The 19,785-nt window shown below is 42.6% G+C and overlaps 1 protein-coding gene across 2 annotated transcripts in view; it reads right to left on the bottom strand.

Annotated features, from left to right (window-relative positions):
* Nucleotides 1–19,379, bottom strand: part of CNNM2 (cyclin and CBS domain divalent metal cation transport mediator 2) — a 166,799-nt gene extending 147,420 nt beyond the window's left edge. For both annotated transcript variants that reach the window (XM_004050029.5, XM_004050030.5), the window contains exon 1: nt 17,558–19,379. In XM_004050029.5, the coding sequence (XP_004050077.2) occupies nt 17,558–19,178 (1,621 nt within the window). In that variant the 5' untranslated portion in view covers nt 19,179–19,379. The remainder of the gene's footprint in view (nt 1–17,557) is intronic.
* Nucleotides 19,380–19,785: the final 406 nt, after the last annotated feature.

Genomic DNA, 19,785 nt, shown 5'->3' with positions numbered 1-19,785 from the left:
CAGACTTTAGTAAAGGCACCTAAATGATAGCTAACTTATCCTATAGTTAAATTAAACGTTTCTGGGGTTGGGTGCAGTGGCTCATGCCTATAATCCCAACACTTTGGGAAGCCAAGGTGGGAGGATTGTTTGAGCCCAATAGTTTGAGACCAGTCTGGGCAACATAGGGAGAGCCTGTCTCTACAAAAAAAAAAAGTTTCTGTATACATCCAGAAAAATAAAGAAAGAAAATCACATCTGTTTATCTGTCTGAGAATATGTACGTTTTAGGAGTATAATCAAACCAAATATTTGATCTTGTCTTGATCAAAGCTAAAAGGTCTTTTTATTTTAGCAAAATGTGTAAGATATACATTTTGTAGGCTTAATAGTCTGGAAACTATTAACTGAGCTTCAAGCACAGGTGGTTCAGAACACTCGTTTTATCTTTTTGTCTCCTTTTAATAATCAAGACTAGATTTACAGTGATTATTTATTTAGACAAAAGGAAGCACCAGTTTCCAAAACCATCATGTCCCCAAATAAGAGGTATCTTGGGATTATAGCTTTATGTTAAAAGTACAGATCTAGTTGGAACCCAACTACTTAACAAAACATTTTTTTTTTTTTTGGAGATGGGGTCTCGCTATTTTGCCCAGGTTGGGCTTGAACTTGCTATCTTCCTACCTCAGCCTCAAGACTAGCTGGGATCATGGGGCACACGCCACCCTGCTGGCTTTCACCAAACTTTTATTTAATCAGGGCTATCATGTAAATATAAAAAAGTTTCATTCCAGGCAGACTACATACAAATCTAAACAAACTGGATTTTTGTCACCTATTAACATGTTTTGAAAACAAATGAAACCCAAAAGCCTAAATTCCCTTATTTCTCACACAAAATGAATCTTACTAAGCTGTCACGTGTGTACTTACACACATTACGGGCTTTAAAATACTACTCATCTTTCACCCCAAACAGTAAGGATCACAATGAGGAGGAAAAAATGGCATAAATGACAGCACAGCTGCACTATAGATAAAATATTCCACATTCTCCAAGAAAAAATACCTGTGAGTTTCATCTAAATACATTTCAATTCCGTACCTCAATGAGTGGTTCAGGTTACAAAACTCGCACTTTATTTTGATGGATTTGGTTTCCCCCAAACATTACAAAATACATGCTTTAAAAAGAAAAACTTGGAGCAACACAGAAAAACATACTTCCTCCCCTAAACCCACCACATCAAAAGATAGTCACTGTTGGTTAATATTTTGGTAAATGTTCTTCTAGTTGTTGCAGGTTAATGTATGTATATATGAACAAGCAAATAAAAACATAAAAGAGCAAAACTAAGCAGAAGATGGTCCACACAATATGATTAAAAGAGTATTTTAGCCAATTGACTTGTTTCCAGCAGAATCTCACCCCTCTCCACACCCAATCTCCCCCACCCCCATTGCACCAAAAAAAAAAAAAAAAGCAAAGAGTTTCATTTTGTCTCTTCTGTTTACCTGGAACCCCAAACCCTCAAGGATCAGACTGATGATAGCAAGATGAAAAGCAATGACTAAAAGGTAGGGTTTTTTCTCTGCTTAGTTATCAACTCTACAGAGATGAAATTATTCCTGCCAAACCTTACATCAAGGAGGTACACTAGTGACTAAAGGAAATCATCTTGAAAGAGATAAGAAAGCATGCTATCTTGTTCTAGTTGTTTTTAGTTTTAATTTTACCTCTGAAGACCTGCTCAAATATTTCCATCTCTTGAATGATTCTGAGGACTATCTAAACCCAAACGCCACTCACTCTGCAGAGGCTCCAAGTTGAGTCAGCACATTGTTTCTATGATTGCAGATGGGCAAATGGAAAAACTGAGGCTTTGCACACTCCCATAAAGATCAGATGATGCCCTCAATCTGTCTTTGCTAGCATGGGAAAACATTCTCCCTCTCAGATTACCAGCCCCCTACCCCCACAGCACCAAAAAAAAACCCAAAAAGACAAACAAAAAAAAACACCATAGAGTTTCATTTTGTCTCTTCTGGTTACCTGGAACCCAAAAACCTCAAGGATTATAGTGCTAGGCTGGGCGTGGCATTTCATATCGTAATCCCAACACTTTAGGAGTCCAAGGTGGAAGGACTGCTTGAGGCCAGGAGTTAAAGACCAGCCTGGGCAACATAGCGAGACTTTGCCTTCTACAAAAAAAAAAAAAAAAAAAAAAAAAAAGCCAGGTGCAGTGGCGTGTGCCTGTGATCACAGCTATTTGGCAGGCTGAGGCGGGAGGATCACTTGAGCGCTGCTAGTCAACCAGGGCTGCAGTGAGCTGTGATTGTGTCACTGCACTCCATCCTGGGCGATAGAGCAAGACCCTGTCTCAAAAAAAAAAAAAAAAAAAATTTTTTTTTTAAAGGACCATACTGCTCATAGCAGTAAGAAATGCAGAGTAACAGAAGTCAGGGTTTCTTCTAGTCTTTGCAAATAAAACCAAAGAAGACCCTTGATAAATTGATGTGGAGAAGAAAGATACTACAAAAGTTTTTTTTGAGATGAGGTCTCCTCTGTTGCTCAGACTGGAGTGCAGAGGTGTGATCACGGCTCACTGTAGCCTTGACCTCCTGGCTCAAGTGATCCTCCCACCTCAACCCCCCAAGTAGCTAAGACCACAGGTGTGCACCACCACACCCATTTTCTTTTTATTTTCTGTAGAGGCAGGGTCTCCCAATATTGTCTAGGCTGGTCTTGAATTCCTGGGCTCAAGCAATCCTCCCACCTCCCAAAGTTAGCGCTAGGATTACAGGCCACCGTGTCTGGCCCAAAGTCTTTTTTTTTTTTTTTTTTTTTTGAGATGGAGTCTCGCTCTGTCGCCCAGGCTGGAATGCAATGGCGCAGTCTCGGCTCACTGCAACCTCCACCTCCTGGGTTCAAGCAATTCTCCTGCCTCAGCCTCCCAAGTAGCTGGGATTACAGGTGCCCGCCACCACGCCCAGCTAATTTTTGTATTTTTGGTAGAGTCGGGGTTTCACCATCTTGGTCAGGCTGGTCTTGAACTCCTGACCTCAGGTGATCTGCCCTCCTCAGCCTCCCAAAGTGCTGGGATTACAGGCATGAGCCACCATGCCCAGCCCAAAATCATTTTAAAACTTTTTATTTTTAGATACAGGAGTCTTACTCTGTCACCTGGCTGGTGTACAGTGACACAATCATAGCTCGCTCACTGCAGCCTTGAACTCCCAGGCACAAGTGATCCTCCCACCTCAGCCTCCTAAGTAGCCAGGACTACAGGTGTGTGCCACAACACCTGGTTTACAAAAACATTTAGATATTAGCTAGTCTTTCTGTGCTTATCTCCAATCCCAAGTCACTAGACTGATAAAAAGCCACTCTAAATAGTAGAAAGAAATAGATTTGGCCGGTGGCTCAGGCTGGGCGCAGTGGCTCATGCCTGTAATCCCAATCCCAGCACTTTGGGAGGCCGAGGTGGGTGGATCATTTGAGGTCAGAAGTTCAAGACCAGCCTGGCCAACATGGTGAAACCTCACCTCTACTAAAAATACAAAAATTAGCCAGGTGTGGTGGCAGGCGCCTGTAGTCCCAGCTACTTGGGAGGCTGAGGCAGGAGAATCGCTTGAACCCAGGAGGCAGAGTTTGCAGTGAGCAGAGATCACACCACAGCACTTGCACTCTAGCCTGGGCGACAGAGCAAGGCTCTGTCTCAAAAAAAAAAAAAAGAAAGAAAGAAATAGACTTGCTTTTAAACTCCTAAGCTCCAGCCAGGCATATTTTTTGTCTTGACTGACATTTTATACAACCTATTTCTTCTTTTCCTATCTAATCTGGGATAGAAAACTTACTCTTTTATGGCAGGCGTGGTGACTCATCCGTAATCCCAGTGTTTTGGGAGGCCGAGGCAGTAGGATTGCTTAAGGCCAGGAGTTCAAGATCAGCCTGGGCAACATAGCCAGACTCTGTCTCTCCAAAAAAAAAAAAAAAAAAAAAAAAGTTAAAATAAGCTGGGCACAGTGGCAGGAACCTATAGTCCTAGCTACTTGGGAGGCTGAGGTGGAAGGATCGCTTGTGCCCAGGGTTTGAGGCTGCAGTGAGTTATGACTGTACCACTGCAATCTGGCCTGGGCAATGGAGGGAGACCCTGTCACAAATACAAACAAAAACACAGAAGTGCCTGATGGTGTATATCTTCCCAATTCCATATCCGTTTCTTCCTGGACTAATACTTGATTTTGTGTCAGACAGTTAATACGTATTTATGTGCTAATGAGACCCTGTCTTAAAAAAAAATTTACTCTTTCCTATCACATTTCCTAAACGACTGTCAATAAGCAATTGTGGATATTTCAATATCTACATATAAAAGTGGCAAGTAAAAATCCCTACATTTTTTAAAGAAAAAACAAAATCCACTAAAAGCAAATTAAAGAAGTAAATGTAAGATAACCTCAACAAACTCATGTTTTTTAAAAGCATTTTTCTATCTTAAGAACCATTTGTCACCTAACAAGTTCTGCAAGGTTGCAGGATAGAAGATCAACATACAAAAATCACTTGTATATCTATATAGAAGCAATGAACAATCTGAAGATAACATTAATAAAACTTTCTAATTTCAAAACTTATTACAAAGCTGCAGTAATCAAAACAGTGTAGTACTGACATAAAATTAAAGATCAGTGGAACAGATCTTAAGGTTCAGAAGTAAACTCTCAAATGTATGGCCAATTTTTTTTTTTTTTTTTTTTTTTGAGACAGAGTCTTGCTCTGTCACCCAGCCTGGAGTGCAGTGGTGCAATCTCAGCTCATTGCAACCTTGACCTCTTGGGTTAAAGCGATTCTCCTGCCTCAGCCTCCTCATCAGCTGGGACTACAGGCATGCGCCACCACGCTTGCTAATTTTTGTATTTTTAGTAGAGACGGGGTTTCACCATGTTGGCCAGGCTGGTCTTGAACTCCTGACCTCAAGTGATCCACCTGCCTCAGCCTCCCAAGGTTGCGGGATTACAGGCGTGAGCCACCGTGCCTGGTCACCAATTGATTTTTCACAAGTATGTCAAGACAATTCAATGGAGAAAGAATAGTATTTTCAACAGATAGTACTGGGACAACTGAATAGCCACATGCAAAACAATAAAGTTGGACCCATCCCTCACACCATATATAAAAACTCAAAATGGATTAATGACTTAAATGAAAGAGCTAAAACTATAAAACTCTTAGAAGAAAACATAGGCATAAATCTTTGTGACCTTGGATTAGGCAATGGTTTCTTAGCTATGACACCAAAAGCATAAGCAACAAAAGAAAAAAAAATAGGGCTGGTTGCAGTGGCTCACACCTGTAATCCCAGCACTTTGGGAGGCCAAGGCTGGAGGATCGGTTGAGGCCAGGAATTCAAGACCACCCTAGGCACATAGCAAAACCCCATTGCTCAAAAAATGAGTTAAAAAAAAAAAAGGAAAAAAAGACAAGTTGGACTCAATCAAAATTAAAACCTTTTTCTGCTTCAAAGGTCACTACCAAGAAAGTAAAAAGACGATATATAGCATGGGAGAAAAATATTTGCAAATCATATATCTGACAAGTGACTAGTATCCAGAATATAAAAAGAACCCTTACAACTCAACAATAAAAAGACAAATAACCCAAGTTAAAAATGGGCAAAAGAACTGCATAGACATTTCTCCAAAGAAGATATAGAAATGGCCAGTAAGCACGTGAAGAGATGCCCAACTTCATTAGTCATTAAGGAAATGCAAAGCAAAACCACGATGAGATACCACTTCTCACTAGGATGGCTTTCTTTCTTTTTTTTTTTTTTTTTAACAATAACAAGTGCTGGTGAGGATGCTGGAGAAATTAGAACCTTCATACATTATTAATGGGAATGTCAAATGGTGCAGCCACTTCGAAAAACAGTTTGGCAGTTTCTCAAAAAGTTAATAGAATTACCATATGATCCAGCAATTCTATTCCTGTGTATATATCCAAGAGAATTAGAAATAAATGTCCATGGCCGGGCGCCGTGACTCACGCCTGTAATCCCAGCACTTTGGGAGGCCAAGGCGGATGGATCACCTGAGGAAGAAAATTCAAGACCAGCCTGACCAACATGGAGAAACCCCATCTCTACTAAAAATACAAAATTAGCCGGCCGTGGTGGTGCATGCCTGTAATCCCAGCTACCTGGGAGGCTGAGGCAGGAGAATCACTTGAACCCGGGAAGGCGGAGGTTGTGGTGAGGTGAGATCGCACCATTGCACTACAGCCTGGGCAACAAGAGTGAAACTCTGTCTCGAAAAAAAAAAAAAAGAAAGAAGGAAATACATGTCCACACTCTTAACACTAAAAGATTAACACCTGGCCTAACAGAAGGGCTTCTGAGACCCTGCTCCAGCTCTATGGCCAACTTGCAATAGGTTGGTTTTCTGTGCCTTTAGTATTGCTCATTATTTAAAACATCCTTCATGAAGACATACCAAGCAGGGACACTGAGGCAGAAGCCCAGTACAGACCAATGGAAGGAAGGTAGTTGTGACTCACACACTTTTAAGTTGCTCAGAACTCACCCCAATAACATGCCCAAACTAAATCACAGTCCTACTCTATGAGACCACTGAACTATCTTCAGACTAGGATGGGATTTGTCAAGAATGCAACATGCACACCAATGTTCATAGAATCATTATTAACAGGCAAAAAGTGGAAACAATCGAAATGTCCATCAACTGATGAGTGGATAAACAACATGTGGTATATCTATAAAACTGAATATTTGGCCGTAAAAAGGAATGAAATACTGATACATGCTACAACATGGATGAACCTTGAAAACATGTTAAATGAAAGAAGCCAGCCACAAAAGGCCACATTTCATTTACATGTTATATGAAATGTCCAGAATAAGCTAATCCATACAGACAGTAAATTAGTTGCCAGTGACTAGGGGGAACAGGAAATGGGAAGTGACTGCAAAGAGGTATGGAGTTTCTTTCGGGGTGATGAAAATGTTCTGGAAGTAGACAGTAGTAATGACTGCACAACCTTCTGAACATACCAAAAAGCATCAAATCACATACTTTAAAAGGGTGAGTTTTAAGATATGTGAATTATATCTCAATTTTTAAAATTTTAAAAAAGAACCAGCTGTTTAAGCAGTAAAATGTTCCTCAAGAGAAATGGAATGAGTTCCTTAATACGAGCAATGGTTAGTTTTCACAAGATCAGGACTCATAATGTTCTTAGCAGATTTGAATTTTTTCCAGGTATATCATGTACAAAGTTAACAAGGAGATTTTCACAAAGACTGGCTATGATCACCACACCCTAATACATCAACTATTTTCATTTTTTCCACGTTACCTTCCAGTGTATACATATATATTTTTTTTTGCATGTCTACATTCCGTGCAAATAATCAGTGCAAATTTTCCCATATTGCTATGTGGCTTTCAAGATTATCACTGAATGGTTGGAAATAGTTCACATTTATAATTTTCTTAACTCTTTCTCCTCCACTCCTTGCCTTGAAGTGTTAGATATTTACTTCCAATTTTTCACTGTTTCTAGATAACGCTGCAACACACAAACAACATAAAAAGCTAACATAGCTCTTTTCTTCTCTTGGATCACTGAATTAAGATTTCCAGGGGAAAAAAATACTAAATCATTTTTATGACACCTAGTTGCCTTCCAAAATCATTATAAATTTACACTGCTATAAGCAATACAAACTTGCTATATTAGGCATTACCATTTTTTACACTTTTTATGCAATCAGTGTTAAAATATTTTATCTTTTTTGACCTCCTTTAGTCTTAAAAGTCTTTGGTTATTCAAGGGCTTCCAAAATCCACAAGCACTTGCTTTTAAAATGCATGCCAATGTTCACAGCAGCATTATTCATAATAGCCAATCATAATAGCCAAGAAGTGGAAACTGTCTAAATGTCTATCAACGGATGAGCGGATAAACAACTCAAAAGACTTGTTGTCTTTTTCAGTTGCTTATGATTAAAGAGAATGAAGAATTATTTTAAAACACAGTATTCTTACTCTAAGGAAAGTAGAACCTATAATAAATTGTTCTGTTTTCCTTAAAAATGTATACGCATGTAGTCACCTTGTCAACTGCTAGGAAAATAACAAAGCTTAGGATTCAATCACAATAAAAAGGAAAAGAAAAAACCTACAATAATTAGCCACCTTTTTTTTTTTTTTTTTTTAAAGACATGATCTTGCTCTGTCACCCAGGCTGGAATGCACTAGTACAATCACAGCTCATTGCAGCCTCAAACTCCTAGATTCAAGCAATCCTTCTGCCTCAGCTTTCCTAAAAGCTTCCTAAAGTGCTGGGATTACAGACATGAGCCACTGCACCTAGCCTAGCCACTTTTTTTTTTTCTTTTTTTGAGACGGAGTCTCGCTCTGTCGCACAGGCGGAGTACAGTGGCATGATCTCGGCTCACTGCAACCTCAGCCCCCTGGGTTCAAGCAATTCTCCCACCTCAGCCTCCTAAGTAGCTGGGACTACAGGCACATGCCACCACGCCCGGCTAATTTTTGTATTTTTAGTGGAGACTGGGTTTCACCATGTTGGCCATGCTGGTCTTGAACTCCTGACCTCAAGTGATCCACCCACCTAGGCCTCCCAAAGTGCTGGGATTACAGGTGTGAGCCATCACGCCCAGCCAGCCTAGCCACTTTTAGATTTCAACACCAATAATAATTATAAGGACACATGCTAAAATGTCTCTCTTGACTATCAGGCTCCAGTCAAGAGAATGACCAAGAACAATTGCTATGGTTTGAATGTGTCCTCTCAAAATTTCATGTTGACACTTAATCCCCACAGTAGTGATATTAAGAGGTGGGGCCTTTGGGGGAAGTGATCAAGCCCATGGGGACTCTGAACCAGCGCCTCATACAAGTGCTGGAGGCAACTAGCTTAGGCCCTTTTCACCTTCCATTTCTCTGCTATGTGAGGATGCCGTATGAAGGCTCTCACCAGACACCAGTGCCAGTGTCTTGATCTTGGACTTCTCAGCCTCTAGAACTGAGAAATAAATTTCTTTTTTTTGAGACAGAGTTTCACTCTTGTTGCCCGGGCTGGAGTGCAGTGGCGCAATCCCAGCTCACTGCAACCTCCACCTCATGGGTTCAAGAGATTCTCCTCCCTCAGCCTCCTGAGTAGCTGGAATTACAGGCGCCCACCACCACAGCTGGCTAATTTTTTGTGTTTTTAGTAGAGACAGGGTTTCATCATGTTGGCCAGGCTGGTGATCTTACCTCAGGTGATCCACCCGCCTCGGCCTCCCAAAGTGCACGGATTATAAGCATGAGCCACAATGCCCGGCCACCTTCTATTATTTTTAAGTTACCCAGTCTGTGGTATTTTGTTACAGCAGCACAAACAGACTAAGATAACAACCAAGAGCCTACAGAAAGAATTGTTATAATAAAAATACTGGTTAAGCACAAAGTGCCAGGTACTGTTAGAAACATTTATATATTTATTAGCACAATAATTCTTACTAAGTACCATATGAGTTAGAAAATATCCCCATTTTACTTTGAAAAAACCTTAGGCTTAAAAAGGATAAGTTACTTGTCCAAAACAGATCCAGGAAGAGCACATTGTTCTTAACCTTTGCATTAACAGATGCTATCCTCCCCACAGCATGTGAATTCAAAAAGAAGCACTCCCACCTCGGAATGACAGCAAGGGAGGGTTAAATAGGATGACACGAAGATCTCACCATCCATTACAGCAGTGTTTATGTTCAGTCATAGCACTAATGTAACATAGGGAGAGGGTTTGGCATCCCCATTATCCATCAACATCTAAGCTAGACTACAAACCTCTAGTTCCTCCTTCCAAAGCCTGCCACCACCCCCTCCTTTTTTTTTTTGAGACAGAGTCTCACTTTGTCGCCCAGTGACGTGATCTCAGCTCACGGCAACCTCCGCCACCTAAGTTCAAGTGATTCTCCTGTCTCAGCCTCCCAAGAAGCTGGGAATTCAAGCACCCACCACCACGCACAGCTAATTTTTCTGTATTTTTATTAGAAATGGGGTTTCACCACGGTGGCCAGACTGGTCTGGAACTCCTGACCTCAAGTGATCCACCTCCCTGGGCCTCCCAAAGTGCCGGGATTACAGGCATGAGCCACCACGCCCAGCCAACTGCCACCCCTTTTTATCCCTCTGTATAGACATCCTAGAGTTGCCAATGTCTGTGATGTTGAAAGAAAGAATGCTTCTTATTGTCTCTTCTTTTCAGTGTTGGTATGATTTGGGGTTTCTTGTTTGTGTGTTCTGAGAAAAACAAAAAGAGATGAAAAGTCAATACTTTAAAAAACTGTATTCAATCCTAGTGATCCACTTCCACATGTTTGAGTTTAATAGTACTCTTTATATGTCAAGCAAATCTTAATGAATTGAAAGTTTACTGTCAATAACATATACATACACACATATATATATATTTAGAGAAAAGGGCTCATTTGAAAAATATATACCACTTTATAAGTAACTATGCATCTAATTACACTCCACAGGTTTGCTCTTAAAAGTTTATGTAAGGCTGGGTGTGGTGGCTCACGCTTGTAAACATAAAATTTTATATTGAAAATAAAAGCAGGGGTCAGGCATGGTGTCTCATGCTTGTAATCCCAGCACTTCAGGAGGCCGAGGCAGGCAGATCACTTGAGCCCAGGAGTTCAAGATCAGCCTGGACAACATGGCATGACCTCATTTCTACTAAAAATACAAAAAAAATTAGCCGGGCATGGCAGCGGGTGCCTGTAATCCCAGCTTCTCGGGAAGCTGAGGCAGAAGAATGGCATGAACCTAGGAGGTGGAGCTTGCAGTGAGCCGATATCGTGCCACTGCACTCCAGCCTGGGCAACAGTGCGAGACTCCATCTCAAAAAAAAAAAAATACAAAAATTAGCTGGGTGTGGTGGCACATGCCTGTGGTCCCAGGTACTCTGGAGGCTGAGATGGGAGGATCACTCGAACCTGGGAGGTCGAGGCTGCAGTGAGCTATGCTAGCTAGCACTACTGCATTCCAGCCTGGGTGACAGAGCAAGACCCTGTTTCGAAAATAAATAAGTAAAAGCAGGAAAACCCACAGAACAGTTCAGTCTGTTTTGTGGGTTTTCTTGGTTGATGATATTTTAAATTGTATTTAGATTTGCTAATAATTAAAATTAACCAGCCCCTCACAATGGTTAAGGATGCTTCAGGAAAGATAGTGTGTAATCCCCATAAAAACCAAGAGAAAATGCAGACAAGTTCCTTTCCCACTTCATCCAGCTCCTACTTAGTCAGGGCTGGTATTTAACTAGGGTCTCTCCTCACCTAAATGTCTATGCTCAGACTTCGGTGATCCTAGTAACACAATAACTTCTATAAATCAGTATGATTCTCTGTGAGAATTTCACTTATATTATTTGTTAAAACTTGGGAGGTGTGTGGTACAGAGGGTACACAAATGCACGAATAGGACATGGGCTTCAAATGCTTTGATGAACATTTCCATGGAAATTTTACAGATCTGTATGTACTGTGAACAGAAATGAAAAGTCAAGGAAGCTTCACCCCCACAGTCCTAACCAAATCCAATCATCATTACTCTCACAGAAGAAATAATCAATGAGAAAACAAATCATTAAAGGATATCCAAAATAAGCTAAGTCAAATAAAACATCTTATATTTAATTACCTGAGGCTTCAAATAACCTAGGTATCAACACTCATTTCCTAAAATACCCTCCTAGTCTAACCACAACAAAGTAAAAAACTCAGTTAAACTAAGATAAAAATAAAATATAAAATTAAATAAAAATGAGCTCACACACTTGGACTTATTTTCTATATAATAAAATGCTTGTCACAAATTGCTTGAATCCACGGCATCTAAGATATTGACAGGAAAATCACGAGACAAATAAAAACCAATGGTAACACTGACTATTTGTTTTTTCAATGATGCTGCTACCTTCATCTCTGAATAACTTGGGACCAGAAGACCAGCCTGCTGGAGCAGGAAGAACTCCAATCTAGAAGTCAGGGACATGGGATCTAGTTCAGTTGATGCTACTAGCCAGGTAGGTGGCCCTAAATAGGTCATTTACTTTGTTTTTTCTCTTTCCCAGGGTTTACTTTCCTTAATCAAGGGGCTGACTAGACCAGTTTTTCCTAAACTCACCTAACCATAAGAAGTACCCCAGGGAAACTGTAAACGACATGGATTCCAAAAGCTCTTTCCCAATTCAGAGGTCTCTGGGTGAGGCCTAAGACCTTACTCTTATTAAGTGACCCAAGTAAATCTTTTTTTTTTTTTTTTTTTTTTTTTTGAGATGGAGTTTCGCTCTTGTTGCCCAGGCTGGAATGCAATGGTGCGATCTCAGTTCACCACAGCCTCCGCCTCCCGGGTTCAAGCAATTCTCCTGCCTCAGCCTCCCAAGTAGTTGGGACTACAGGCATGTGCCACCATGCCCGGCTAATTTTGTATTTTCAGTAGAGACAAGGTCTCTCCATGTTGGTCAGGCTGGTCTTGAATTCCCTTCCTCAGGTGATCCACCTGTCTCATCCTCCCAAAGTGCCTGGATTACAGGCGTGAGCCACCGCACCCAGCCCCAAGTAAATCTTATCATCAGGTAAATCTGGCAAACACTGGACTAGATAATCCTCAAGCTGCCTGCCTTCCAGCTCTGATTCTGTATTATCTGGATATTTCATAATAGTGTTCTAAAAACACACAAAATTACAATCATTTAATGTATGTTACTGCACAAAAATAAATGTACAACATCATGAAAACAAATATATCAGCTCCCTGTGACACCATTCATACCTTTAAACACTAATAAAAACATCTTCTGGCCAGGCATGGTGGCATGCACCTGTAATCCCAGCACCTTGGAAGGCTCAGATGGGAGGATTGCTTGAGGCCAGGAGTTCAAGACCAGCCTGGGCAACATAGCAAGACCCTAACAAATACGTATAAAATAATTTAAAAAAAAAAACCAACTTCCTAGATTCAAGGCAAATACAACACTTAATTTGGTGAGAAAAAAATGTGTTTAATATTAAGCTCTCAGTATATTAACATGGAGAGATTTGCTGAGTTATAGAAAGAAATTACCTAATATCTTAGGTGAAAACTGTACAGTGCATTCTTTCCTTGAGGAACAACATTATCTGGTGATCCCACCTGTTCCTAAGAAAAAGCTAGAAAAGAGGCTGGCTAAGTCCCTAGCAGCTGTAAATAGCATGCTCTGCAATACTGGAATGCAACTGTTGTTATAAAGCTAAAAGAAAAACAATGAAACAGTAACTGGTTACAAATTCTTCAAATGCACCTCAGCATAGACAACTTGGTGGCCCAATCTTTTGTGAGGACGGTTTTGTCAGGTGAATGGAGAGCCTCTAACATGCTTTCCACACACAAAGGTGGCAGCCTTTCATTTTGCTTTTCCTTCCCCTACACTACATTGCTCTAGTTTTTCTAAAATTCTCATAATCCTCTAGCGGTATTTACTGAATTTATTCTCTTATTTAGACTTGTAAGTAACTACAAAACTAACACACACAAAAAAAGAGAAAGGTTCCTTGCATGGAATACAGAGAGCAGAACTGTGTAAAGGATGCTCATTAGCAACCAGTTATACAGATAGATTCAAAAATGTAAATAAAAACCAAGATTAAAACACAAAACTGAGTTTGACCAATTACTGTGTGACCCTTGCAACAGAAACAGATAAGAAACCAACAGTGAAACATGATTACATAATTTAGCTATGGGAAAAACAGCTGTAGAGCAGCCCATGGAAGAAGCACATTAGTACAGCACAATGTTAGTACAAAACTTCCCAAAATGAATCTTGATGCTGGATATGCAAATGCTGTCAACACAATTCTTTAGACTTAGGATCACACAGGCCAAAAAACTGATTTGTTTTAATGGCAAAAAAGGGGACACCAGTTGTTATGCACAACACCACAGAAGCACTGGGTTTAAAGCCATATATATGTTTAAACACATTTTTTTTCTATTGCCCAACAGGCTCTGAGGCAGTGTTGAGACAAAAGACTAAACCTCACACTCAGTAAAATAGAAATGTCAAACCAGGATCAAGGAGAGCAGCATGAGAGGTTAAGAGAGCAGGTTCTGGTGTCACAAAGACCTAAGTTAAAACCCCAAGGCACAAATTACTGTGTGACCTTGAACAAATCATTTCACCCAAGTCAATTTCCTCATTTGTAATATGGAGATAATACTTCATTCAGCCATTGTGAGATTTAAACAAGGTGATTCATATAAAGCCCCAGCCCCTGTACCTGGCACAGAATACATACGTAAGTAATAATCATCACCATCATCATGATCAAACTGTAAAATTAGCACAATTACTGTCTCAAAGCCAAGAGTTTCCTGGTAGCCAGAGAAAAAAGACAATCACAGTTCGAATCCAGCCTGAGCAACACAGTGAGACCTTGTCTCTTGGGGAAAAAAAAAAGGAAGAAGAAAGAAGACATTCACATATACTAATATAAAGGTGGCTTTTCTTCCCACATTACAGAACATTCTATTTCCTCCTCCTTAATAAAGAACAACTCAGACTAATTCTCTACAGCTATATACAGGAAAGTCTTCAATACAGAAGTTCTTAATTAGGAAGGACAATTTTGTTTCTTTTTTTTTTTTTTTTTTTTGAGACAGGGTCTTTGTCCCCAAGGCTGGAGTGCAATGGCACCATCTCAGCTCATTGCAATCTCCACCTCCCAGGCTCAAGGAATCCTCCCACCTCAGACCTCCCAAGGAGCTGGGACCACAGGCACACACCACCACGCCCAGCTAATTTTTGTATTTTTTGTAGGGACGGGGTGTCACCAGGTAGCCCAGGCTAGTCTCGAATTCTTAGGCTCAAGCCATCTGCCCACCTTGGCCTCCCAAAGTGCTGGAATTACGGGCATGAGCCACCATGCCTAGCCAAAAGGATAATTTTCAATGAGATCTGGATTTATGATCTAACTGGTTTGGGGAGTTACAGTTGGTATTGTTGGGGTTGTTTGTTTTGTTTTGGGTTTTCTTTTGTAAATGAGGAATTTAGGAGAGAGGTAGAGGAAGAAAAAGTCTTCAAACCATTCAATACGCCGTTATTCAGTAGAGAAAAATAAAAGGTTGATTGTTAACACTGTCATAATTGATTTAGAAAATGAAGACATGAAAATCAGGTAAAATGTTTTAACTCAGACATAGAAAAAAGAACCAATATAACTGACAGTAAGGTTAAAGTAACCAAACTGATAATAAAAAAAAAATCCAAGAAAGGGAAGGTGAAAAAATCAATTAGTCCCATAGTTTAAGTAACAAATATCCATTCTGTCCTTTTAAGATCATGGCTTAAATTTCCCATTTGCAACCAACTATCTTTGCCTGCTCTTCCGAATATGCCGCTAGCTTGAATGTATGCCTTTAACTTGGACTATCTTCTTAACCAAATACATCATTCTAGTTAAAGACAAAAATTAAATCTTGTACATTATTATTTTTCTAGAATTCATAGGGAAATATTAGTAATTCCATCATTTAAAGAATACATTTCAAAAAAATACTGAGTGGTAATTCTGAAGGAAAAACAGCTCCTCATGAAAATAAATCCATCATAGAAAAATTGTTCAAGGTCAATCAAGCACAAATTTCAAAATAATACGAATTTTGAAATTTTGAGTAAGGGCAGGATTAAGGAGCTGTGAGGTGAAAAACTAAATTCTCAAAGTAAAAAGATACAGAAGTGAAGAAAAGACTTCAGCAAGAAGTACAAACTAGGGTTATCAATTCATCAGTAAATGTGCAAAATTCTAAGTAATAAAAAACTCATGCAATAGATCATCTGTATCAATATTGGGAAATTTAGCAATAGAAAGACTTTCAGGGGCATTTCCAAACATCCCAATATATCTTTCTGTATTACAGATATTACTGCAAAATGAAAGAAGTTACATGCTCTAATTAACAACTTAGTGGTGAAAGAATGACACCCCCAAAAGAAGCTATGTCACCTAGAGATACTGGACATTTTCTTTTTACTATTTAAGAAACCAGAAGAACCTCCTTCTGCTTTTAAATGCAAATTTACCAATCTTCAAAGCACATTCTGCCCTGTTCCTTTATATAAAACTTACTACAATGTGATCCTGTTCTAGAGAGGACATCATTCAACCAGAAAAATGGCATTAGGACAACCATACACTCTTTGAATATGTTCAGATCATCACATCCAGTGAGCTGTCACCAGGTACATATCACCTTTTTCACAGGAGAGACTACTACCAGTGATCAAAATTCTATGTGAAGAAGGAAAACTTGGTTTTGAGGACTATCAGGTCACGAAAGGTTACATACACATTTCAATACCTGCACATGCACTAGCATCATCATAATTCAAAAACTCAGCATCCCTTGCTTTTCAAATAACACTACTTACTGGGAACATTCAGAACTTCAATAATAATAGTACAAGTTGCTATTTACCTGTTCATTATATGGTCAAACGAACAAATATAAATGATGTACTGTATAAGCACCTTGGAACGGTGAGAGTTGACGGAGACATACTTCAACTTAATGTATCGGATGATCAAGGTGGAAAAAAAGAACACGTTAAACTGAAAGAGTCAAGAAATAAATAAGCCCCAATAGAGGGATTCATCCCACTGTTAAAGGTTCAAGCTTTCTGCCAAAATCACACTTGTTGGGCAACTGTAACTGTTGTCAGATAAATGTAAACAAATAGTGAAGAAGGCTACGGGACATACAGCCTCTTCACAAAAGGCTGGCTAACCCCTAATCTTTCCAAGTTACATATTAATAACTTTAATTTAAAACAACAACAACCACTCTTTTCTAGCTAAGAGAAGTCACATCCAAAATGGGTGATTTTTTTGGCGATACTTAGTTTACCCCACCCCCTACCCTCAAAGGCAGACCTCAATCTTCCCCACAAGTTGCCAGGCAAGCAGGAACAGAAGCTATAGAAAATGTACTTCGATCTTTGAAAGGCCAGTGTGGATGTTTAAGGAGGAGAAAAAAGACTGCACTGGGTTTACAAAAGCTAGTTATATGTTTTCCAAATGCCTGTGACTAAAGTCCACCAAATGGCATGGCATCAGCCAGCCCCTACCTTCACCTACTCACTGAGAACCCAGACAATGAAGGCGGCAGACCCCTCAAGAACAGAGGCCCACACACGGGACCAAAAAAAAAAAAAAAAAAAAAAAAAGTGTCATGCACAGAAATTACACAGCCTGCTTTTTGATAATGGGAAAAAGTAAGTGATGGCAGTCTTGTGCTTTAAAATAACCTAGTAGCACTTACTAGTTCAATCCATCCCCAAATCCACGCCACCCTTTCAACTTTGCAATTAACAGAGACAAGGAGAAATCCCGGTCAACTCGCCTTGGGGGTTGGTCTGAGGGTAGAGGACTCAAGTAGGGAGGAGGATGGAGAGAGAAAGAGCAAGCCAATGAAAGAGACCAAAATTTCCCACCTTTCTTAAATTCTTCCAGCATAGCGTCCAACTTGGTGTCATTGAAAACAAAGTGCAAGGGGTGGTTATAAAATTTGGTGATGGTTTTCAGGGGCGTACAGTCATCGGGATCCACGAAGGCCAAGTCTTTGACAAACAGCAGGTCCACGATATTGGAACGCTCCCCTTCAAACACTGGAATGCGGGTGTAGCCGCTCTCCATGATCTCAGACATGGTGTTGAAGTCCAGGATGGCTTCGCCGGTGATCATGAAGCAGTCCCGGAGTGGGGTCATCACGTCCTCCACCGTCTTGGTGCGAAGCTCCAGCGCCCCTTGGATGATGTTCAGTTCCTCCTTAACGAGGTCGTTGTAGGGATCGGTGACCCGGAGCATCTCCAGCAGTTTTTCCCGGTTATAGACGGTGCCTATCTCCTGGCCCAGGACGCAGTCCAGCAGCTTGCTGACCGGGTAGGAAGCGGGGAAGGTCATCATCATGAAAAACTTGGTGAGGAAGATGGTGTTGGCCCCCACAGCCAGGCCGTGCCGGGAGCAGATGGCCTGGGGCACGATCTCTCCGAAGATGACGATACCGATAGTGGAGACCACCACGGCCACGAGGCCCGAGCCGGCGATGTCGTCGAGCAGGATGGTGAGCGTGGTGTTGACCAGCACGTTGCCCAGCAGCAGTGAGCACAGCAGGTAGTTGCCCTGCCTGCGCACCGGCTCGATGCGCTTGGCGTAATTCTTCTCCTTCTCCGTGCCGCAGTTCTGCACGATGCGCAGCTCCATCGGGTCCAGGGCCATGAGCCCCAGGTTGAGGCCGCTGAACATGCCCGACAGGCATAGCAGCAGCGAAATGAAGATCACCTGCAGCCAGAAGGGCAGCAGGAACTTCTTCTCTTCGCCTACGATCATCTTGGTGTCCTCACCGTCGTGGTAAATCCAGGTGGTCTCGGCCCACGGGGGCGGCGGGAGCCCGGCCACCCCCGAGCCGCCCTTGCCCCCGACGGCGCCACCCGTGGACCCCGAGCCGCCGGCGCCCAGGGCGGGCGTGGAGAGCGACGTGCACAGGTAATAGGACTTGCTCTTCTCCATCTTGCGTAGCGGTTTGATCTCGATCTCGATGATGCCCGAGGTGCGGCGGTTGAGAATGATGTGGGGCAAGATGATGATGTCTGAGGTGCGGATGCCGCAGCGCTGGGGGCCGCTGTCCGGCTCTGGCGGCGCGGGGCCCCCCAGCCCGCGCTCCCCCGGGCTGTGGCGCCGCCGCTCGTGCTCGGTAAAGGCGATGCGGGACCACGTCTCGTTATTGATGTTCTGCCCGTACACCCGCAGCTTGACCCGGGTCCGTTCGCTCACCCGCAGCGCCCCCCCTTCCATGAACGACACGTCGTTCGTGTCCTCCAGTCGCAGCCCGATGATCACCGTCTCCTCATTCTCGCCCACCGCTGCGCAGCCGCCCGCACCGCAGCAGCAGCTCAGCAGGAGCAGCTGCAGCAGCCGCCCCGCAGCCGCCTGCAGGATCCCCCGGCCGCGGGCGCTGAGGCTGCGGCGCGCCGCCATCTTCCAAGTGGGCAGTGCGGCGGCTGCCTGCCCGCCCGCCATCTTTACTTTGGGTTCACAAGCGCCACAGCCAATCATAGGGTGGCTGCTCCAGCTGCGGCTTCATCCTTTCCACCCGGCGGCGCGAGCGCAGGTACCGGCCCCTGGGAGAGACTGCAACGGAGCGTCCGCGGCCAGTGCTCAGCAGTTCGCCTCCCTGACTGACACTGACTCGACCTCAGCCAGCTGAGGAACCCCGAGGCTCGCGGGAGGGAAAGAGGGAGGGAGAGGAGCGCCGGCTGCTCCCGCGAGAGGCAGGCCGACCAGCCAATCACAAGCGGGTGCCCGCCCTCCCAGCCAGGGGGCTGGAATGGGGGCGTGACCGTGTGCCGCTCCGCGGACCAATGGCAAGGTAAGTGGGTGGGGCGACGAGAACCACCGTCCCCCGTCTGCACGCCAAGTTTCCAACTGAAAGGCGCGTGACTCTTGTGTATGTGCGAGGGGAGGGGGCGTGGCCATCTGGGACTCGAGAGCCAGTCAAAGATGAGAGCTGAAGGAAAAGGGGCGTGGCATCCGTCCTGCTGCCAATGGGAAGGAGCCGTCCCTGGGGCCCGCGCTCCCCAGGGGGCCCTGTAGTAGATCCCGGAGCCTGGACCCGCCGGGTTTGGACTAAAGCCCTGCGGCGCAAGGCGGCAGGTTCCCGGTG

Source organism: Gorilla gorilla, chromosome 8, assembly GCF_029281585.2.
Source record: "Gorilla gorilla gorilla isolate KB3781 chromosome 8, NHGRI_mGorGor1-v2.1_pri, whole genome shotgun sequence".
Classification (NCBI taxonomy): Eukaryota; Metazoa; Chordata; class Mammalia; order Primates; family Hominidae; genus Gorilla; species Gorilla gorilla.
The sequence above is the reverse complement of the archived record's forward strand: the minus strand, read 5'-3'. Positions and strand labels throughout refer to the sequence as shown.